Below are 22015 nucleotides of genomic sequence, written 5' to 3'. Positions count from 1 at the left end.
GTGCTGCTTTTCCGCGGTCGAACTGACCTCCAGCGACTCTGATTTATTCCTGACCATGTCCACAACTCTCGCCTCTCACTGCGGGACAAAGCTGCCACGCTGAACCTTTTTTAATTATGAAGGCTTCATTTACAACTTCATTAGTCGCAGGTAGTCTCTGGACAGGACGACACAAGCGAGCGGCAGCTCCTCAGTCTTCTGGACATGAGGCCATTTCAATCAGGCAGGTAAATCAAACGTCTACTTCATGCATGTTTGCTTTATTATAAACAATGATCACAGTTGTGGCTTTTTTTTTTCAACTAGCTGCTCCAAAAATAAAAATAAAAAGAGGATATGTCCTCCTGCAGCTGTGAAAAGTGGCAATGAAGGTCAGGAGGAGCAGACAGCTGCATCTGGACAAACACCATCCAAAAAAAGAAAAACTTTAAAAAAAAACTATTTTCACCATTAGGGGCCGTCTCCTGCTAAAGTGCGGCTTTTGTTTTTTTGTCTCAGAAACGCTGTGAATGTGGCCATCTGTGGCAGCAGAAATTGTAAGCATGTTTTTCCTTTCCCTTCCATTAAAGAGGATACAAACAAGGACTGCTGTTGGTAGATTTTATTCTGAGATGGCTCTCTCTGGGGAGCCATGCTGCACATTGCAAAAAGCTTCCAATTAGCCATGTGCCTTCATCTTCTGACCAAGGTCACCTTGAAGAATCAGATCATCTCTGCAAAAAGCAAAATCACTTTGAATCAAGTACATCTGCTCCCGTGTGATCCTGAACGGCCTTTTAGTTCGTAGAAACAACAAAAACGTTGTTTACTGGAACACAACTTTTAGTTCAATCACATTAGAGAAAATGGACTGTTCTGCTGCAACTTGTTTCCATTCCAATCATCCATAGAGAGAAAAAACTTGTTTTGGTTCAGCTCATCTTTACAAGAAAATAGAACAATAAAACTTTAAAATCTGTAAAGCGATTAAGTCCTATAAGAACCCAAACCCAAAAAAGTGGAATTTTCCATTCATGTTTGCTCGTAAATTAAACAAAAACATGAAAAATGTTAACGATTTTTGAAATGTTTTATAAAATTATGAAATGTTTATGTTTAAAAGTTGATAAATGACATAAAACTGATGAGCTTCCACTTAAAACCAACATAACATTAAAAAAAAAAAGTGTTTTGATGTTCTGTTTCTATAACAGTGGAAGCCGCTCACACTCCCTCCATCAAGGCCGACACCTGTGAAAGGCTTTTTCTCAGAAAGGACAAACGGAGGAGTTCTGTCGACACTAAAAGCCTTTTCACGCTGCAGGAACAGTCTCGGGCCCTTCTGTCCCAACCAAGGTCAGCTCTGTTCAAACAGCAAAGGCAAAGCAGGAGCAGCGAGCCCCATATCCATGGGTCAGCATGGGTCATTTCATCTCTGCAACACGCTTTTTTTTTCTTCTTTTTTTCCCTTTTCCTCGGTCAATATAAGAACCCAGGAGATGATAAAAGTGCCCTCATCTTGTCATTTATCAGGCCCAGATATCCTGCAGGTAACGCTTCTTCTCTCGTAGCTCTGCCAGCTTCTTCATGGCCTCCAGCTGATCCACGTGCAGCTCCGTTTTAATTATCTCCATCAGGGTCTCATTCACATCTTTAGCCATGTTCTTTGCATCCCTGCGGAGTTAAAATGCAGATATATCAGGGCAAAAACAGCTAAGATAAAGTTAATAATAGTCTCTGTATGTATTGTAGTAAACCATCACTTTGTCTAAAGGCTACATAGCCCCTCCCACTGTGTGAGAAATGCACCAACTTGGGGTGTTTTGAGAATTCAGTTACACAAAATGTGAGAACAGTTTAAAGAGTGAGAAAAAACAATAAAAAGTGATAAGTGTTGACAGGATTTGGTGTTATAAATACACAAGAGTATTCATACTGACACAGATGTAGCAAAATGTTTAGAAATGTGGACGAGGACAAATGGCGCCTAACAACCCAGCAGATTAAGTGATTACTTTTTTTAAATCATTGATTGTATAAGAGAACTGGACTGAGTGACCCCTCCCCTCCCATGTTCCAAACAGGAAGTACCTGCTGCTTCCAAGAAGCCAAAATCCTATAGACTTCTATTGAAAATTAAATAACCACGTAGTCATGATATTTTTCAGAATCACCATCGGCTTTTAACATGTTCTTGCTATTCTTAATCTTTTTATTTTTCATTTTTTATATTTTTTCTGTGGTGCAAGTTATTCAAGTTATAAACTGACGAATCAAATGCCTCCACTGTGTTGTTTCTTTAAAGTACAGGAAAAACAGTCAGGAGATAATTTGTATGTTTCCCAACTAAAAAAGTAATGAAGCTAAAATGGAAATGAACTTGTTCACAAAACTGCAAATAAAACACAAAATATCATAAACCATAAAAGGTACATTTGTTTTACATAAGATTTAAGTGTAAATGTGTTCAGTTTAGCTGAGCTTTAACTGGTTAAAACACCTGAGTAAAAGCACAGTCTGAAAAGAAATGCACAGAGGTGGAAGTGTGATTATATGGAACTACAAGAGTGCTGCCTTTCCTTGGCAATTTATCACCAATGTGTTTGTATTTTCATTTTTCTTTATTTCATTTAAGTGAATGTTGATCAATCTTGTGTTTTAAATGATGAACCACATTCAAACTACAGGATTTAATAATTAAAGTATATTAATTCATTATTGTATTATATACAAGCCAAACCCTTTTAATCATATACAAAATATTGAAAATTAAGAAGAAAATAAATTTATTTTGGATAATTTTTCACATACTTGAACATTTGCACTACAATTTTTGAAAAAAGAAACAGTTTGACTAAAAGAGTAAAGTGTAGAAAAGTGTGTTTTCCTTAAAAACTAAAATAAAGTTGCTCTGTTGCAGTGCGCACACTGACAGAGGGTCATTCAGAGCATGACACGGGCAAACAGGGTGGATTCTGGGATACACAAAAAAGCCAGAAAAGGCCCAAAAACCCATTATGAAGGAAAGTAATAAAACCGGCTTCATTCTTACCCGCAGACATAGAAACAGCCGCTCTGTCTGAGCAGGATGTCGGCGACTTGTTGCCTGTAAAGCAGCAGATTGTGTTGGACGTATCTAGGGTTTGCTGCTGATGCAACGGCCTCCTCCGCCTCCCTGCCATCTCTGGAGAAACACACTTTGAGGTGGCTCAGGGTGCCGCTGGCTACAAAGCCCTCCAGTTCTTCTCTGGGAAAAGAGATTCAAACACACGTTCATGATCCAACTGACCCACTCGCAGGGAGAACCAGGCCTTTCCTGTTTAGGACCGATGGGATTCAGTAGTTAAATCAACATTTTCATGGTCCAGCTCCTTTATTTCTGACTGTTTTCCGCCTGATTTCTCTCAAAATACTCCACCTAGTCTCACCTGAAAGCTGGTCACCACAGAGCAAAAAGTCTGGTCCAAAATGTGTCAGGTGGCTGACTGTCTGGTGAAGGTGAGGCTTTTGTGAATGCTCCTATCACTGTTATAACTCTTTTTCTAATCAATGTTCCCAGCCTTCCAGCTGGGTGTAACCTTCCTCCCTGCAAGTTTTCTGCTTGCCAACTACTTCAATTTTTTTTTCTTTTTTCTTCATGCCTCATCATTTTAAAGGGCCTGGGGTGCTGTTGAAAGGGAGGGAAGGAGACTTTGTTGGTGGAGGAGTGAGGTTTACTGTGGCTCAGAGCATCTTGTTTAAACTTAAGCAGTCTGGATGATCACAGAGCACACACAGACAGCCAAATAGGAACATAACCAGCCGCGGCTCTGAGATCACGGGTGAAGGTCTCGCCTCGGGGAGTGTGTTTTTCACTAACCCCTCAACTAAAGTAAGGCTTTTTTTTTTCTAAATAACACAACGACGCTGTGCTGAGAATGCTAACAGAAGAGAGGTCTCATATTACCCTTGTTTTTTTGAAAGATTGTTTACAATTTAGTACATTTCTTTGCACGACAATAAATAAATAAAAATGTCTGACCATCTTGAATTACAAAGTCTGTTTTAACAGTACAAAAAAAAAGGGGTTAGCAAATAAAAAAAAGGAGGACAGAAACTGGCAGATGAAAAAAGGCCAGATGACTTCTTAGGGACACATAACAGACGGGGGTCTCAGAGCAATGAGCTGCCAGCCTTTACTGTGTTATAGGACACAAGCAGAGTCTGTGGCCGAACTTGGACCCCATCACGGGCGATCAGGATTCACCAAAGAGTGAGAAAGCAGGCAGAAATAAGAGAAAGCAAAGAGGTTTGAAGAGAAATGCTCCTTTTTGATGGAAGTCAGACACTCGGACAAAAAAAAAAAAAAGCGACAAGGAGCAGATTTTTACAGTTGAAACTGCACTTACTTTAAGAGAAATCCCACAGAGATTTATGCAGGCGGCCAATTCAACTGCTGGCATGTTGTTCTCATTCTGCTAACCTATTTAAATAGAGTACAACTCTTCATGGGTGGCTCATAAAACCCAGACTAATCACTTTGGTCAACTCTGAGGGGGTATTCATCAGAGACACCCTAACTGTGAACAAACGCTACCCACCACCTGGCTGTGAGAGCGTATTTAAGGAGGGGATAGAGGAAACAGAGGGGAACAAACAACATCCTCTGTGATCTATTCTTGTGTGATTAAGGATGCTAATCCATTCACACGCTTTAATCCTGCAGGAGAACTCGACTGCTGCACCGCCGTGCAGCACATGCTTGCTGCTAACGCGAGCTGACCAATTAGCATGAAGCCCAAAGAGGGTAAAGCCAAAAACAAACTAATCAGAGCAAAAAATAAAAACAAAAAATGTCTGCGCAGTCATATCACTTTGTAGCGACTAAAGTGGAGCTTGATCAAACTTTATTTCAATGTGGAAAAATGACAAACATCTGTTGTTGAAAGAGGTGCCAATCACAGAGGTGTAAGAGGGGCTCATGTGAATAAAATACACACAATAAGGCAGTCAAAATCTCAACAACAGCCAAACAACAGAAATAATCACGTAAAAAAATTAGCTGTGGGCAGCACTTTCTGTAATATTATGCTAATCTGATTTGAACTGACAGTAGTGATTGAGACAGAAGAAAATGGCAACACAAACTTCCTGTTTGAAGCAGGTCTGAAAAAGAAAAGAGCCAGGTCAGTTTCCCGGGTAACCACTAGGTGGCTTGTTACACAAACAAAATGGGTCTTATTTGTTACATGCAGGTTTCCCCACCGTGCACTGGGTCAATCACTAGGCCCCGCCCACCCAGAAGCCCCAATTAGCCAAGATTGAAACGTCTGACACTGCCTGGGAGCCCTGACCGTCCAAATTCCCACCCTACTCCCTAACTACCAAAAAACGATATAGTGCTGGACTATCTAGTGCCCTGGATTTTAAAACCAATTCGGACACCATGCTCACTACTTTTTTTTTTTTAAACGGTGAATATGACGTCATCGATTTCAGTTTTGAGTGAAAATCTAATTGATATGAGCGTTTATGAATCCACTGTGATATGAAGATAAAAACATTGATGGTTTTAAAAAAAATACATTTAAATACATTTTCTTTGAAAAATTGTTCAAACGCAATGCGTTGTGGTCTATATTTGCCAATCTGGTCAGCATGGATGCACACTGATTTTTCGCAGAGACTTCTGAGAAATTTCTAGGGTCCTCGATTTTGGAATTGTAGATACGGCAGTAGTGAAGGAATTCGGACATAGCCAATCTCCACTCCCTACCCCAGGAAGAATAAAGTTTTATTTGAAACTAGAAAACTACAAATGTATCCAGGTTGTCCATAAAAAATACAAAAATAATGTAAAAATCGTATGTGCAAAACGTTGAATTCTAGTGGTCCTGGGAGTTGAAACCTAGTTTCATCATGTTCACCCTTCTTCAAAAACCTCTACTCTTCTTCTTGTGAGTCTTTCAAACCCGTCTAATGTTACTTATTGCAAAACAAAACGAGGAGTGATTTGGAAGCTTCCTCCCTCCATAAACTTTAATGGTTTAGAAATGTCTCTGATACATATTTATAGGAGAAACACGTCGGAAGTAACTTTGCAGAACTATAATGGAATAATTATGAACTGCACTGCGCTTTATGATTGCAAAACAAGTGGATCATTGGTTTTCTTGACTAATTTAACTCTTAAGAGATTAAATTATCCTTTTATCAGCAGCTTTGCAAACCTTTTCTTCTGCAGCTCTGGAGCTGCAAAGTGCTTGATAAACAATATCCAGTCTTTAAAGAAAGACCCCCTCCTGATGTACAAAAGCTGAAATGTTCAGTCATTTAGTTCATGGATCTCAATGCATGGAAGATGAAATGGGTTTTGAACAGACTTCAAAAAGGCTGCGCATGAGAAGTGTGGCATTTTATTAACAGCGACTAAACTGATAGGAGCTATAAAGCATACCTGAACAGGTAGTCTCCGTTTCTGTGGCGGCAACCAAAGAACAGCCAGGTTTCCCCGAACACCGCCTCTGGGTTCCTCTTCCTCGCCTCCTCTCTGAAAGTCAAATAATGGACGTTAGCAGTCAATCAATGCAAACAGACAACCAGAGCAGACGGAGGAGAGGGAGTCCTTCCTCGCAACAGAGGTTAAAGAAGAGAGGCGGCATTATTAAGCTCCGTCTGCGGTGACAGCGGCCCACTGACTGCCACCATCGCTTAAAGTGTGGAAATAAGCAGACGCAAGGACATATGTGTTATTAAAGTCTGCCCAAACGGAGCAGATCATGATAAACAGTTTCAAATTAAAGTTCAGGGAGGATGAGTGCGACTGCGCACACACACAAAAACCTGCCCCCTAACTCCAGAGTGATTTTTCTTGTGTCGTCTGAGTTTGGCTTACTTCCCAGAATCCCCAGCGCAGACCTCACAATGACCTAAAAGTTTCTGACAACGTGGTTATCTGAGCCTCACACCTGCTGGAAAGGTGACAGCTGATTCCCAGATAACAACAGTTGACCCCCCAACCTTTGTCAAAGCCATCAGTCAGTGGATGGTCCAAAGGAGCCGGCCTAATCTGTAACCCTGTGGAGGAGGTCGGGGGGGTTAGGTGAATGGCCACGAAGAGGAGCTAAGTCCTTTTGTGTTGTGCTGCAGCACCTTTTAGGTTAACATTCTGGTTCTTCTACACCCATTTAGGAAGATCGTAAATTATCCAGCACCTTTTTAAAGTATTTAGAAAATTAAACTGGTTGCAAATTCTTCCTAAAACTTCATCCGAAATGTCTAACTAATGCGATTATGAATACGCCACGGTTCACACTGAAACGAGTAACCTTAACGACGCGTTTTCCGACCGCGGTGTGGACAGGGATTACAGTTCAGCGGCAAATAAACAAGATCGCCTGCGCACAGGAGCCGCTATTAGGATTCATGTAACAAGCCGGCGTTCTCAAAGGCTGATAAAGCGGGCAAGGACGAGATGAAATAAATCTTTGATATGAGAACAGGAAGAGAAGCATCCATCAAGCAAACATTAAAATCACAGTCAGGAAAGGAAAAATAGAAGCAAAGGTACTTAGTTTACAAAAAGAAAAAAGAGGCTAATCCCCCAGTGCTGAAACTGTTAAAAAGACTTTGAATTTACCCACAAAGGAGTAGGATTACTTTATTTTGTTTATAGTAATTAGTGAGTAATTTGTCCAACAAACATTTTCATTAATTGCTGTTTCTAACTTCCTAAAGTAGAATATTTTGGGTTTTTTTGTATTTTATATCATTATAAACAGATTATCTTCAGGTCACCTTGGCTTTAGGAAATGCTTATACATCTTATGATAAATATTAAAATCACGGATTAGGATATTTATTGCATTTCTCAAAAATAATGAACAGATTAGATCAACTGTTAGTTGCAGCTCCAAGCGAATTAACCCAAAGCAGCGCGAGTCAGAACCAGAACAAAGCTTCTATGAATGTAAAGTTAAATTAGCTAATAAACTGCTTTTGTCTGAACTTTGTGTTGACGTGTGAGGGTCTCTAACAGCTCAGCTAACTCTCTCTGAAGCATCAGATCCCATCCATTAGCAGCCTGGACCAAATTCTTCTGATCTGCAAACAGCCTCAAGTAAACTCATTTTAGTGGGCTCGTCTCTCCTCCTGCCGCCTGCCCTGAAGGGATCAATACCAATATGAAAAACCTGGGTTCCATTCTGAGTAGACCACACCGGCGCCTTTCCCTGAATACTAATCACATCACATTGCCAACGCCATAACCGGCTGCAATACAGTCCCAGAAGGACAGGCAGCATCTACGCAGCACTCCATCGAGCTCGGAAGCGGGAGCGGCTTCTTTTCAGCCCCATTTACACGATCAGCAGGAGGCTGCCGCTCGAAGGGAAGTCAGAACTTGGTAAACATTCCTACGATTTCCTATTTCATTTTACCTCTGTCTTCAATGCTCCATTACATTTTGACTGTCTGGCTGAGTTTCTTTTTTTTGTTTGTTTGTTTTTAAATCGAAAAGAACAAATAATATTAAAGATGCAAACAGCAATAAAACTACTTGCTGGAACTTTCTACTGCCCCCCACCCCCTTTGCGGTGCTCCTCCTGCGTTTGAGAGGCCAGGCTTTACCATCATCACCGGAGAAACTGATGGCTGCCGTTTGAAACATGATCAGTGACAGCTTATTTTAACTTGTAGTGCCTTTAAGTGACCTGAAAGGCAATTTAAATTAAATTAAAATCTTGTTCTGCAGCCGTGCTGACCAGCAAGATTTTTCATTCATTCATATTCTAATCTGTTTTATCCCTCTCAGGGTCACGGGGCTGCTGGAGCCTATCCCGACCACTTGCAGGCAAAGGCAAGGGACATCCTGGACAGAGCACCAGTCTGTCTGTCGCGGGCCCACAATCACACACCCATGCACACTCACATTCCCACCTAGGGACAATTTAGAGTACCCACTTAAGTCACTACATGAATCTCAAATGTTTTTCTCAGAAACCCCAGCTTCCACTTGCCATGCCCACATACTATGACCTTTCCGTCACATGATACAGTTTAACCCAGGGGCTGCAGGCTGCAAACCACCTCCAGGCAAACTCCGCACTCGGGGTTGCTATGAAAGATGCTGAGCTTCCGGCACAAGACCGGCAAAAATGGAGAGCCCTAGTTTATCTGGTCGGCTCTACGCACCCCCACCCCCCCACCCCCCTGCAAGAGCCTTGATGATGACGTCACATGACATGCCGCTATGTCTGAGTTCCAACCAGCTTTTATCTTTTGTCCGGACTGGCATCTGTGAACTGAAGCGCCACAGCGCTGAGATTACCAGTTAAAAAAACCGGCATATCGGTCAATAAAACATCAGGAAATCGTGTCTTTTTTGAGCTGCTGGGGAATTCTGAGCTAACCAGACAGTTCAAATACAATAACTGCAAATGGCTGCAGCTCACAGTTAAACAGAGACACAAAGTCAAAGCCTATAAAATCACAAACAACTCAAATCAATAGGAAATAACTTGAGGGCTGCATAAAATGTTCTGGCACCGAAGGACCTTTAGAAACTCCACTTTCATGTGTTGGTAGTGCTTTAAACTTCTACATTGTATTTTTATTGGAATACCATAAATGAATAGTAGAGGCCAAAATAAGGGTAGATCATAATGTCTGCAGGCCGGAGACAGATACAACGCCCCGGCGGCAAAGTGATGATTGTAATCTGCAGCGTCAGCTAGAGAGGCTTTGTTTGAAATCCCAGTTCGTTTTTCCTGCACACAGTGACAAGTTCATATAATCCTGCAGCATGCAGAAGTGGGGAGGGGGGGGGGGGGGGGGCAGCTGAGCTGATGAATCGATTCACATGAGTTTAGACTGTAACCTAAAGAGCTTCTCGAAAATAAAGAATTTAAAAAGTGGCTCGATAGCGGAAATCATAAAAATAAACGCTCCCGTTTGGAGGAAGTATTTGATGAGGGGCTTTGTGTTGTTTTATGAAATGCAGCCCTCCACAATCAATTGAAGTTTGGGCGTTTTGCTTTAATAAAACATGTATTTTTTTGTGTCTAACATTTCAGAAAAAGCCATTTCTGGGCTCTCTGAATGAAACACGGCTGGTATGTTTTTTTTATCACCGCCATGTGGCAGAGTATTCGGCCTCTGGCTGAACCGTCATGAAGAGAGGGTACGAGTGAGGCGCGCAGCTCAATATCCCAACATGTGCTTTCTTAAATGCTGCTCCATCTCCATGACACAAGTGCAGCTTCATTAAATATGACAACTGATTTTTTCCAGCCCCTCCTGCTGCAGACGTTTCTCTGCACCGCCCCTTCAGAGCAATCATCTGCTGACGGCGACCTCCGCTACTCAGCAGACATGTCAGGGATTTGGAGACAATTGGAGTTGACTAGGGCATAACCTCATTTATACAAACCACCCAAGACTTACAAGCATCAGGGAGGCTTCTAAAAAAAAATTTAAAAAGCGTCTGCTCAACCAAAAGTCATTGTGAGCGGGTAAATGCACCGACATCAGTCACTTTAAATCAACCTGACAGGTCATCTGTATGCAATCTTGATGCGCCCATCAGCTCAGAAAATTAAGCAAAATATCAAGGCTGTGAGTGACAGCTCTCCCAGACAAACAGAGATTGTTTAACTAGCTGGACTCAGCGACTACATCCTTCGCTGACAGTCAATATCTTCACACCAGCTTGTCTGCAATTAAAAGCAATCATTTACTTCTATGGTAAAGCCTTCACCCGCTCGACTTTTTACTTTAAAATCAATAACAACCCCCGTCGTGCTCTGAATCCTGCCTCTTTACCGCAGAAGTCGTAAACACGCTCTCATCTATTCCTGGCGTGAAGTGGAGAGCCTCGGAAATAATCCAGGATGTGGACTTTGTCATCGGCTTTGACCGGCGCTGCGGATTTGTCAAAAACACGCGAGACGACGCACACGTGCCATGCCGTTGTGAATATTCATGACGGGGTGCACAGTTTTAAGCGTAATAATGAGTGTCACACCGCTGCTTGACATGAGCACTTGGGTGACCCGCAGCAGCTGCTTCCTTTGAAACATGCGGCCCTGGTGCTGGATCCAGAGCGTTACAGTGCTGCCTTTGCCTAAAATGATTGCAAAGAAGCACAGCTCAAAAACACATCATTCACAGATTAAGAGTGGCAAATACTTGAAAGTAGTGTGAATATTTATTGAGTGGACCTGAAAAAAATTGTGAAATGTTTCAAAATCCCTTTCAATAATTAGTTGGTATTATCCAAATCAAAATCCTATCTTTATTTCATTTATTTGAAACAAGTTTGTTTTCCCTTTCGGCTTTTCCCATCAGGGGTCGCCACAGCGAACGAGTCGCACGGTAAACTTGGCAATGTTTTACGCCGGATGCCCTTCCTGACGCAACCCTCTCAAAGCAACCGGGCTTGGGACCGGCACAGAAGTGGAGAAGGGAACAGGGAGCAGCCCGGAGTCGAACCCTGGTTTCACGGACGGAAGGCGCCGCAAGCCAGCACGAGCTAAGCCGGCTCCTGCATTTATTTGAAACAAGTAAAAGTGTAAAATGCAAAAAAAAAAAAAAAAAAAAAAATTGGGCACACCAAGGGAGATTTGGGAGGTTTTTCTCACAATAGCTGCATGTTTTTGTTCGTAAGAAAAGATAAGGTGTTCAGCTCAGAAAATTAGCCCCGACAATCAGCTGCCAGGCTCTCCTCTAAACACCAGCTGGTTCCCTGAAAATCTGAAAACAACCGATGGACAAGAAGCAGGAGACAACAATGTGGAAAAAAACACCAAAAGAAAAATGTTTTCAAGTAGCGCCCAAACAGATGTTTCCTGAGTTTGGAGAGAAGTAAGTGAATTTCCAAAGAGAGGGTTCTCACAAGATGAGTTAAAAATACTCTGCTAACATAGATTATACAAGACTACAAAGAAGTACTGCAGTTTTTGAAAATAGGACTAGTTTTACTTTGCACGTTTGCATGTTAACATTTAAAAACAGAAAACCCTTCTTTGAAAAAGAAGGACTTTGGGGTCGAGCTGTCCTCAGTTCTACATGAATGATTTCTTATGTAGAAAAAAGAATATATTGATTAAAACCCTTCAACTACTTAAAAAAAACAATACAAAAGGAATAAAACTTATATTGGAAAAAAAGATTGGTTCTTTTCCAGAGGGATTTTAGGCTACAAAATCTGTTCCCTCAAAAGTAAGATGCAAAATAATTAATTAATTAATTAAAGCAGTACATTGAAATAGCTGGTCTTAAAGTTCAACCAAACAAACGTTTTAGAAAGTGCCCAATGCTCGTACCTTTGCTGTAGGAAGCCAATGAAAGGAGCGACTCCGGTCCCGGGTCCAACCATGATAAAAGGCACCGACTGCTCAGAGGGAGGCCGGAAGGAGCAACTGGGCCTCAAACTCACATGGATCTGAGATTAGAGGTCATTAGAAATCATTTAAAATAATAACTTTATTTCACACCACAATGAGAAGCATCTGTGGGCCTGCTATTCAATTAAGTAGTCTTAAAAAAAATACTAATCTTGGAAACATGAGCGCTTCAAAATCCATAAGGGTCCGGGGGAGAAGAGATGCTGCAGAATCATCGTTTTTTGTTTTTTAATTACCTAAACGCAAGTGGATCAAAGCTCCCTTTTCCATTCAGCACATTTTCCCAGAGAAGCTTTTGTTGTTCAAACAAACTTAGTCTTCAAGCTGCATTTTCAGACTAAAATGTGTTTTCTGTTTCTTTTCTGCTGCACACTCTGAGCATTTTTTGAGGATAAAACATTCAGAAAAAAGTAGCGACTGCAGACGTCCATCGTCTACTTTGACCGTTCTTTCCTCCATCCAGTCTGCTTACTGCTTTGGCTGGAGCTGGGCTGCTGGAGGATTCCGTCTTCCCGGGGAAAACTATGCCAGGATGGATGAGGTCAAACAGCCAGCCGGTGCACAAGCCTCGCCTCCCCGCGGGCCTCCCAAAACACGCTGGGAGCTCCACCACGCTGAAGACGAAATGCAGCTTTCCTGGGTGTCTGAGGCAGGAGCTGTGGAGAAAGACCCACAGAGACTTTGAGATGGAGACAGTGGGGATTACATTAAAAAATCAGTACAGAAGGGAGAAAATAGAAAACAGTACAGCAGAAAAATCAACTTCATCTTTGTTATTTGATAAATAATCTGCCCTTGAACTGAAAAAGTATTTTAAACTTTAAAATGATGTTAAGAACCAGATGATGGCAACTAAAATTAAAAAGTCAAAGCTAATAGAGGTGGGATTATGTGAATTTGGTCCTTCCCACACCCTTTCAAGCCATTAAGCAAAATCTATTTGATTAATCAAACTCTACTTAACAATCACTATGTTTAATGGATTCAGTGTGTCAATAAAATAATTTCAACGTGCGGTCAGTAAGGCGCCGGTGCACACAGCTCCCTAATGACCAGAGCGCGGTGCAAGGGCACAGTAACCACAGCATCGCCCGTATGTCCTAAGTGACTTACATTGTTCTCACAAATACTTCAAAATACACACGCCTGACGATCGTACGTTCCGTTTTCACGCAGGACCCTCCTGCACTTCCTTTAGGATGCAGCCGCACCTCTCCACCACCCTGCAAGGGCCCAAGCAGCCCAAAAACCTGCAGCCCCTGCATGTGACTAAGGCATTAGACAGATGTAGCAGAATATTCTCGCCATCCTGCTGCTTCTTAAATGCTGCTGTTTTTCTATCTGCGTTCCTCCTTAATTGCAACAAGTGGTTCAAATGAATCTGCCTGCTGGGAGCGACAAAAGCCTCAAACCAAAGAGAACAACTCTTCCTTGAACATCATATTTAATTTCAAATGAGGAAATTATTAACTGAAATCTATTTGTGTTGATTGTTGTTTTATGTATCCATCAGAGGTGCAGACTTTTTCCTACGGCAACAACAGGAATGTCTCCTTAGGATAAAAGTTTGTGCCTCCCTTCAATAACGCTCCCTTTCCCTCTTATCCGTTCCCATCTTCAGTGCTGGCTTAAGTACTCTCATTCTCCCCCCTATCCTTCACTTTCCAGTTCCTGTTGGCCACTGGGGACCTCTATTGACCACAGCATCAATAATGCAGGTCACTAATGTCTCTGCACCATCTGATAAACTACAACCACCCTCTCTCATCCGCTCCCCGTCTCCCCAAGCACACACACACACACACACACACACACACACACACACACACACACACACACACACACACACACACACACACACACACAGATGCAGCTAAGTGAGTACTAATGAGAGAAACTGAGAAGTTCTGACATGAGGTTAGATGCTGCTGCTCCACATGAGCTTTAAAGCAAAGCTAATGGGCAGTAACTTTAAAGAAAGAGCAAATCAATGACTAGCTAAGTGATGCTGAAACAAGGAACACACAGCATGTTTAAGCGCTGCTCGCTGAAGGATATACAGTATTTTTTCAATATATCATTGGTATATTTTAATCTAGCCACAGGGGTTGCAAGCCAGTTGCCTCTGTGCCGGTCCCAAGCCCGGATAAATAGAGAGGGTTGCGTCAGGAAGGGCATCCGGCGTAAAAATTGCCAAAATAACCATGCGAATCATCCACAACACTTTAGACATACCGGATCGGTCGAGGCCCGGGTTAACAACGACCGCCACCGATGCTGTTAACCTACAGGGTGTCGGTGGAAATTTGACTACTGTTGGTCGAAGAAAGAGGGGAGGCAGAAGGGTCCGTGGCCAGAGAGAGAAGGGAAAAGGCAGGAACATAGGTTTGAGAATAGGGACTCTTAACGTTGGCACAATGACAGGGAAAGGCAGAGAGCTGGCAGACATGATGGAGAGAAGGAAGGTAGATGTACTGTGTGTGCAGGAGACAAGGTGGAAGGGCAGCAAGGCACGTAGTATTGGAGGAGGATACAAACTGTTCTATCATGGTGTTGATAGGAAGAGAAACGGGGTAGGAGTGATTCTGAAGGGGGAGTTTGTAAACAGTGTTCTAGAGGTGAAAAGAGTCTCAGACAGGATGATGAGCCTAAAGTTAGAAATTGAAGGGGTGATGGTGAATGTAGTCAGTGGGTATGCGCCACAGGTTGGCTGTGAGTTAGAAGTGAAGGAGAGATTCTGGAGTGAGTTGGATGAGGTCATAGAGAGTATCCCCAGAGGAGAGAGAGTTGTTATTGGAGCAGACTTTAATGGCCATGTTGGTGAGGGCAACAGAGGTGATGAGGAGGTGATGGGCAGGTTTGGTGTGAAGGAAAGGAATCTGGAGGGACAGATGGTGGTGGACTTTGCGAAGAGGATGGAAATGGCGGTAGTCAACACTTACTTCCAGAAGAGAGAGGAACATAGAGTGACATACAGAAGTGGAGGTAGGAGTACTCAGGTGGACTACATCCTATGTAGACGAGGTCATTTGAGAGAGGTTAATGACTGCAAAGTGGTGGTAGGAGAGAGTGTAGCCAGACAGCACCGCATGGTGGTGTGTAAGATGACTCTGGAGGTCAGGAAGAAGAAGATAGGGAAAACAGAAAAGAAGACCAAGTGGTGGAAGCTACAGAATGAAGAAACTTGTGAGGAATTTAGGCAGAAGTTGAGGCAGGTCCTGGGTGGTCAGGATGAGCTTCCAGAGGACTGGGAAACTACAGCAGAGATTATCAGGGAAACAGGTAGGAAGGTGCTAGGTGTGTCATCTGGAAAGAGGAAAGACGGTAAAGAGACTTGGTGGTGGAATGAGGAAGTACAGGAATGCGTCCAGAGGAAGAGGTTGGCTAAAAAGAAGTGGGATGTAGAAAGGACTGAGGAAGGTAGACAGGAGTACAAGGAAGCGCAGCGTAGAGTGAAGAGAGAGGTGGCAAAGGCCAAACAGAAAGCTTACGATGAGCTTTATGACAGGTTAGACACAAAGGAAGGAGAGAAGGACTTGTACAGACTAGCCAGACAGAGAGACAGAGATGGGAAGGACGTGCAACAGGTAAGAGTGATAAAGGACAGAGATGGAAAGGTGCTAACAACCCAGGAGAGTGTACAGAAAAGATGGAAGGAGTATTTTGAGGAGCTGATGAACGTGGAAAATGACAGGGAAAGAAGGGAGGAAGATGTGGTTGTTGTGGAGCAGGAAGTAGCAGAGATTGGAAAGGATGAGGTTAGGAAGGCTCTGAAAAGGATGAAGAGCGGAAAGGCCGTTGGTCCTGATGACGTACCTGTGGAGGTATGGAAGTGCTTAGGAGAGACAGCAGTGGAATTTCTAACGAGGTTGTTCAATAGGATTTTAGAGAGTGAGAAGATGCCCGAGGAATGGAGGAGAAGCGTTCTGGTTCCGATCTTTAAGAACAAGGGTGACACGCAGAACTGCAGCAACTATAGAGGAATAAAGTTGATGAGCCACACAATGAAGCTGTGGGAAAGAGTAGTGGAAGCCAGGCTTAGGAAGAAGGTGGAGATTTGTGAGCAGCAGTATGGTTTCATGCCCCGTAAGAGCACCACTGATGCCATTTTTGCTTTGAGAATGTTGATGGAAAAGTACAGAGATGGTCAGAAGGAGCTGCATTGTGTGTTCGTAGATTTAGAGAAGGCGTATGACAGGGTGCCGAGGGAGGAGCTGTGGTACTGTATGAGGTCGTCTGGAGTGGCAGAGAAGTATGTCAGAGTAGTTCAGGACATGTATGAGAGAAGTATGATGGTGGTGAGATGTGCTGTAGGTCAGACAGAGGAGTTCAAGGTGGAGGTGGGACTACACCAAGGATCAGCTTTGAGTCCTTTTTTGTTTGCTATGCTGATGGACAGGCTGACAGACGAGGTAAGACAGGAATCTCCCTGGACAATGATGTTTGCAGATGACATTGTAATTTGCAGTGAGAGTAGAGAGCAGGTGGAGGAACAGCTAGAGAGGTGGAGGTTTGCTCTGGAAAGAAGAGGCATGAAGGTCAGTCGTAGTAAGACAGAATACATGTGTCTGAACGAGAGGGATCAAGGTAGAAGCGTTAGGTTACAGGGGGCTGAGGTGAAGAAGGTGCAGGAGTTTAAGTACTTGGGGTCAACAGTTCAGTGTGATGGGGAGTGTGGAAAAGAGGTGAAGAGGCGAGTGCAGGCAGGTTGGAGCGGGTGGAGGAAAGTGTCAGGAGTGTTGTGTGACAGAAGAGTGTCAGCAAGACTCAAAGGAAAGGTGTACAAGACAGTGGTGAGACCAGCTCTGCTCTATGGGTTAGAGACGGTAGCAGTGAGACAGAGACAAGAGGCTGAGATGGAGGTAGCGGAGATGAAGATGTTGAGGTTCTCTTTAGGAGTGACCAGGTTAGACAGGATAAGGAACGAGTACATCAGAGGGACGGCTCATGTTGCCTGTGTTAGGGACAAAGTCAGAGAAGCCAGACTGAGATGGTTTGGACATGTTCAGAGGAGGGATAGTGGATATATTGGTAGAAGGATGTTGGAGGTGGAGCTGCCTGGCAGGAGGGCAAGAGGACGGCCAAAGAGGAGATACATGGATGTCTTAACAGAGGACATGAAGTTGGCTAATGTTAGGGTAGAAGATGCTCATGATAGAGTGAGGTGGAAAAGGATGATTCGCTGTGGCGACCCCTGATGGGAAAAGCCGAAAGAGAAAGAAGAAGAAGAAGAAGAAGATTGGTATATTTTCTTTTTTATGAAATTACTACCGTAATTTGAGGAAAATTGGCGTTTTTAACGTGTTCTTGTGGTATTTTTGTGGATCAGGAGTAGATGCCATTTGAAAATGGGATGTAGGTGTTACAATTGGCGTGCCACCATTTCCTGCTCCGCTCCATTCCAATGCCTCCACTAGACGACTAGATCCATCTACGTCTCTGTTTTCCTCGTCTTAGGTGGCATCTGGCTCAAAACAGTACGGCTCAGATAGCGCCGATATTTCTCGCCATTTTTTTTACAATGCTTTTTGTTATGTGAGGGGCTGTTAGCTAGGGGGAGAGTGCATACACACATGGATGATGGGAAAAGGGAGTGAACTTACTCTGCGCCAACAATTCCACTCACAACTCCGAGGGAAATTTCTGATGAACTACTGATGGTCTGCAGAAAATATGTCTTAGAAATCGACACAGGTTTTTTAAAAAAATTTGCCTAAATTTTACACACTATTCTTTTTTTTTTTTACAATGTCTTAAAAGTTTCCAAATATCAAAATCAGGATGCAAACCCCAGACTAATTACTGCAGCATCCTTTAGATGTTATCGACTAATTATTTCTAATCCTCTTAAATGTCAGATAATTTAAAGGCTCAATCATCCAAAGAGTTGAAGTTGGGAAAGTAGTTAAACTCCAGAGTGAATGCCACTGTATTCATGAGTAGTTCTACACTGGAATTCAATATTTTGATCAAGAAAATCTCTCAAAGTTGGCCAGTAGGATATTGAAATTCTGTCACAGCTGGTGCTCTGCAAACAATAACATGTTAGCCTCATTTTCTCTGTCATCTTACCTGGCCGCTGAATAAGGTCTGGGTTGCAATTTTGGCAAATGCTCTGAAAGGCAAGAACAAATGTCAATCAACCTCTGGTCTCGCTGAGATCTTGTTACGCCCATCACAGCGAGAAGCCAAAATAAAAAAGTGAAAGTCATCTTGGTCTGCGGAGACGTCTTGCCTAATCGCCCCCCTTCATCCACCAACCCACCCAGGCTGTAGTCTCGTTTCTGGGACACACTTCTATATTTATGAAATTACAAACTCAGGGTTATGGAGTCCCAGGTGTCCAGATGTGGAGCCAGTAGGACGCAGACTGCTGATGCAAACCTTATTTCAACGCCTGCCATGAAGGTGCCCTCTTTTAGCTAATATGTTTAGTATCTGACAGAGTGTCAAAAATTTGGGGAAAAGTGTAGAAACAAACCTCCCCCCCTGTGGCAACAGGACTGTTTTCTCAACAAATAACACTCAGTTGATGCCCCTGAAAGAATCTAATTTTATGTTCTACACTTGTTTTGATGAAGTCAAAGTAAGTAAAGCTGCAGACTGTGCTCTAGCTGAGTCTATAGATTCAACACTTTTTATTAAATTGCCCTCCAAGGTAAACAGAAGGACTAAATCTGCTGTCTGTTAGAGGCAGTTTTGCCATTCTCAATCCAGATCCTCCCAAAACTGTCTTCTTCTTTTGTCTTGCTGCTGCTCCCTTTAGGAGGCACCACAACGAATCATCCTCATCCATCAAACCTTCTCCTCTGCATCCTCCTAGTTCACACCAACGCCCCTTACGTCATGAACTTCCTCCTTGGTCTTCTTCTATGCCTCTTTCCCGGTACCTCCAACCTTACCTTCCTTTTACTAACACAATTACTGTCCCTCCTCTCAACTTGTCTATTCATCTAACATGACTTGTCCTCTCATGTACTTATTCCTGATCCTATCCATCCTTGTCTCTCCCGAGGAGAACTTTAGCATCTTCAGCTCTGCCGTCTCCACTGTCTCTACACCAACACCATGGCTGCTCCCACCACAGTCTTCTACACCTTTCCTTACATTCTTGCTGACTCTCTTTTGTCACACGTCACACCTGAAACCTTCTTCCACTAATCCCATCCAGCTTGCACACGCCTCTTCACCTCTTTCCCATACTCTCTGTTAACTCTAAGTACTTAAAGATCTTCACCCCTGCTCCCTGTAACCTCATTGTAACCTCATTGTTTCACTTGAATCCCTCTAATTTACACACAGATACTCTGTCTTGCTGCAGCTGGCCTTCATTCCTCTCCTTTCCGGAGCAAACCTCCACCCCGTTAGATGATACTCCACCAATTCAATTCAATTCAATTCAATTTTATTTGTATAGCCCAAAATCACAACAACTCGATGGGCTTCGAAGTAAAACATGAACTCAAAAGGATCACGAATACAAAGAGTTCAATAAGAAAATACTAAAATGAACTAACAAACTGACTATGCTATACTGGCATCCCTGCCCTTAGATCCCCCTTCGGGGTAAGGAAAAACTCCCAAAAAAAATGGATTCCAGAAAAAACGAAGAAACCTCAGGGGTGCCCACATGATGGAGCGATCCTCCCCCAGGACGGACAGGCGATTTACCAGAACTCTTAGAGAAGAATTAACTTATCTAAATCTACAACTACATATATAAAAGTCCAGCAGACGAGCTTCATCCAGCTGTGGTTGGGGGGACAGTCAACGGCGCGAGTCGAGCCGGAGACAGGAACCACAGCCAGGTGTAGGAGCAGGAGCAGAGACGAGGTACTCGGTCGGGTACAGAGCAGAGACGAGCCACAGATGAGCCAGAGGCGGGATCCACAGCCAGGTGGATCACTAGCTCTCACTACAGATCACAATGTCATCTGCAAACATCATCATCTTTTAGAATGTCCATCATCACAACAAACAGGAAAATCTGATTCTTAAAAAGATACTGCAATGATACTTACAAATCCCCAAATCTATATAGTCCTAACAATAATATTAATACTAAAGTTAATTTCAAACTCAATTGGGTGAAAATGAAATAACAAGGGGTATTAAACAGAAATGTTAGCACCGTTAACCACAGTAACCTCTTTTTAAACTCTCTCTGCCACAGCCCTCCACTGACTCAAACCCCTTCCTATCCAATCTCTAAGCCTCATTAGCTAACATGGTTTTCTTATCATTTCTATGCTAATGGCACACCGTCGGGTTGTGACCTTAGGTTAAGATTGCAAAGTATGTAACTTATCCAGATCTGTCACTGCTCTGAAAGAGATTAATAAAATGTTCTGCTTTACTTTGATAGAATCAGGAACCACAGAACAACTGACATTACCCTCCATTCGGAGTTTAACATATAGAAATGTTTTTATTCATGAATAAGAGCATTTAATAAAGATGACAGTACATTTCCTATCAAACATGTTGCCATCAGTGTTTCTTTGGGCCAATTTGACCCCATGTGTTTTAACAGTCTAAAACATTTAAAACTAGGTTTTCTGATCCAGCTCTTCCACTTCCACAGTCAGCTCTTTAAAGAGCAACATAAAGGCAAATGATTCCAAATTAAGTTGTTGGCAAAAAGTTTAAGCATTATTGTTCAGTGGACGTCCAAATAAGCTTTTAACTCTGTTGATGTCATCGAAATTATTCTGTTTTCTGATGTATGAAGGAGTGAAGTGTGTGTGTGTGTGTGTGTGGGGGGGGGGGGGCTATACCTCAATGCCAACATGACAAATTGGTGAACAACTAAAGTTGTTTTTTGGATGTTTATTGGTCAAATTAAGCTCAAAAATAAAAAGTAAGTAATAGTAGGATAAACTTCAAATGTACACATATAGGCACATTATGAAGTTTAATATTTGCATGAATTACCGTACGTTTTTTGCAATGGTTGACCGACAGCTGTTTTCTGTAGGTTGGGGTTTGTTTTTAGTGTATTTAGCAAGTAAATTATCCTTTAATTTCCTGGGAATGACTTTTATTACCAAGCAAAAGTTCTAAAGTGTACATATGATGACGTAAAATATTGGTGCCATGTGATTTATTTGGTGTATAATTTGATCGATATGGTTAAACTGAAGCTCCAACACAAAGGGAGCTATTTTGGAAGCCAAATTCCTAAATATTTAAAACAAAAACAGCTTTTTTTTGTTTTTTAGTAGAAGATAAACATGTTTCTGGATTAATGATGGCGCACACGGCATCCTTTCCATCTGTGAAAGCACACAACTCTCCATCAGAGGGTGTATCATGTGCGTTAACACAATATTGTGCACCTGCGCGGTGCTCGGATTGCTACCTTTCTATCACAGACAGACAGCTCACGTCCGAAGCTGAGAGCAATCAATCAATCATCTCACATCACTGCACTATGATGATACTGCTGGTAGATACAAAGGACGTATCACTTTTAAAAACCTTTTGAGCAAAAAACCCTTTTTTTGGTAGCTGTGAACGAATGCAGTTCAGGTTTTAAATTATGCATTTGAAAACAGAAAAAGTCTCGGAATCTCTGCTCTGTTTTCATAAATAATTATTTCTATGGGTATCATCGATCACGTCCCCCAACGATATCATCTTTTTTGCACAGA

General features: G+C 42.5%; 1 protein-coding gene across 3 annotated transcripts in view; it reads right to left on the bottom strand.

Annotated features, from left to right (window-relative positions):
- Positions 1 to 244: 244 nt before the first annotated feature.
- Positions 245 to 22015, bottom strand: part of mtrr (5-methyltetrahydrofolate-homocysteine methyltransferase reductase) — a 31931-nt gene continuing 10160 nt past the window's right edge. The window contains exons 10-15 of one of the 3 annotated variants that reach the window (XM_023950413.1): positions 18435 to 18477; positions 12835 to 13018; positions 12282 to 12400; positions 6416 to 6508; positions 3032 to 3226; positions 245 to 1653 (exon numbers count right to left, since the gene is read on the bottom strand). In XM_023950413.1, coding sequence (XP_023806181.1) covers positions 1509 to 1653; positions 3032 to 3226; positions 6416 to 6508; positions 12282 to 12400; positions 12835 to 13018; positions 18435 to 18477 — 779 coding nt within the window. In that variant the 3' untranslated portion in view covers positions 245 to 1508. The other 2 variants (XM_023950412.1, XM_023950414.1) reach the window with 2 other exon arrangements.

This window comes from Oryzias latipes, chromosome 20, assembly GCF_002234675.1.
Source record: "Oryzias latipes chromosome 20, ASM223467v1".
NCBI classification, from domain to species: Eukaryota; Metazoa; Chordata; class Actinopteri; order Beloniformes; family Adrianichthyidae; genus Oryzias; species Oryzias latipes.
Note: the sequence above shows the minus strand (reverse complement) of the source record. Positions and strands in the feature narration are given on the sequence as shown.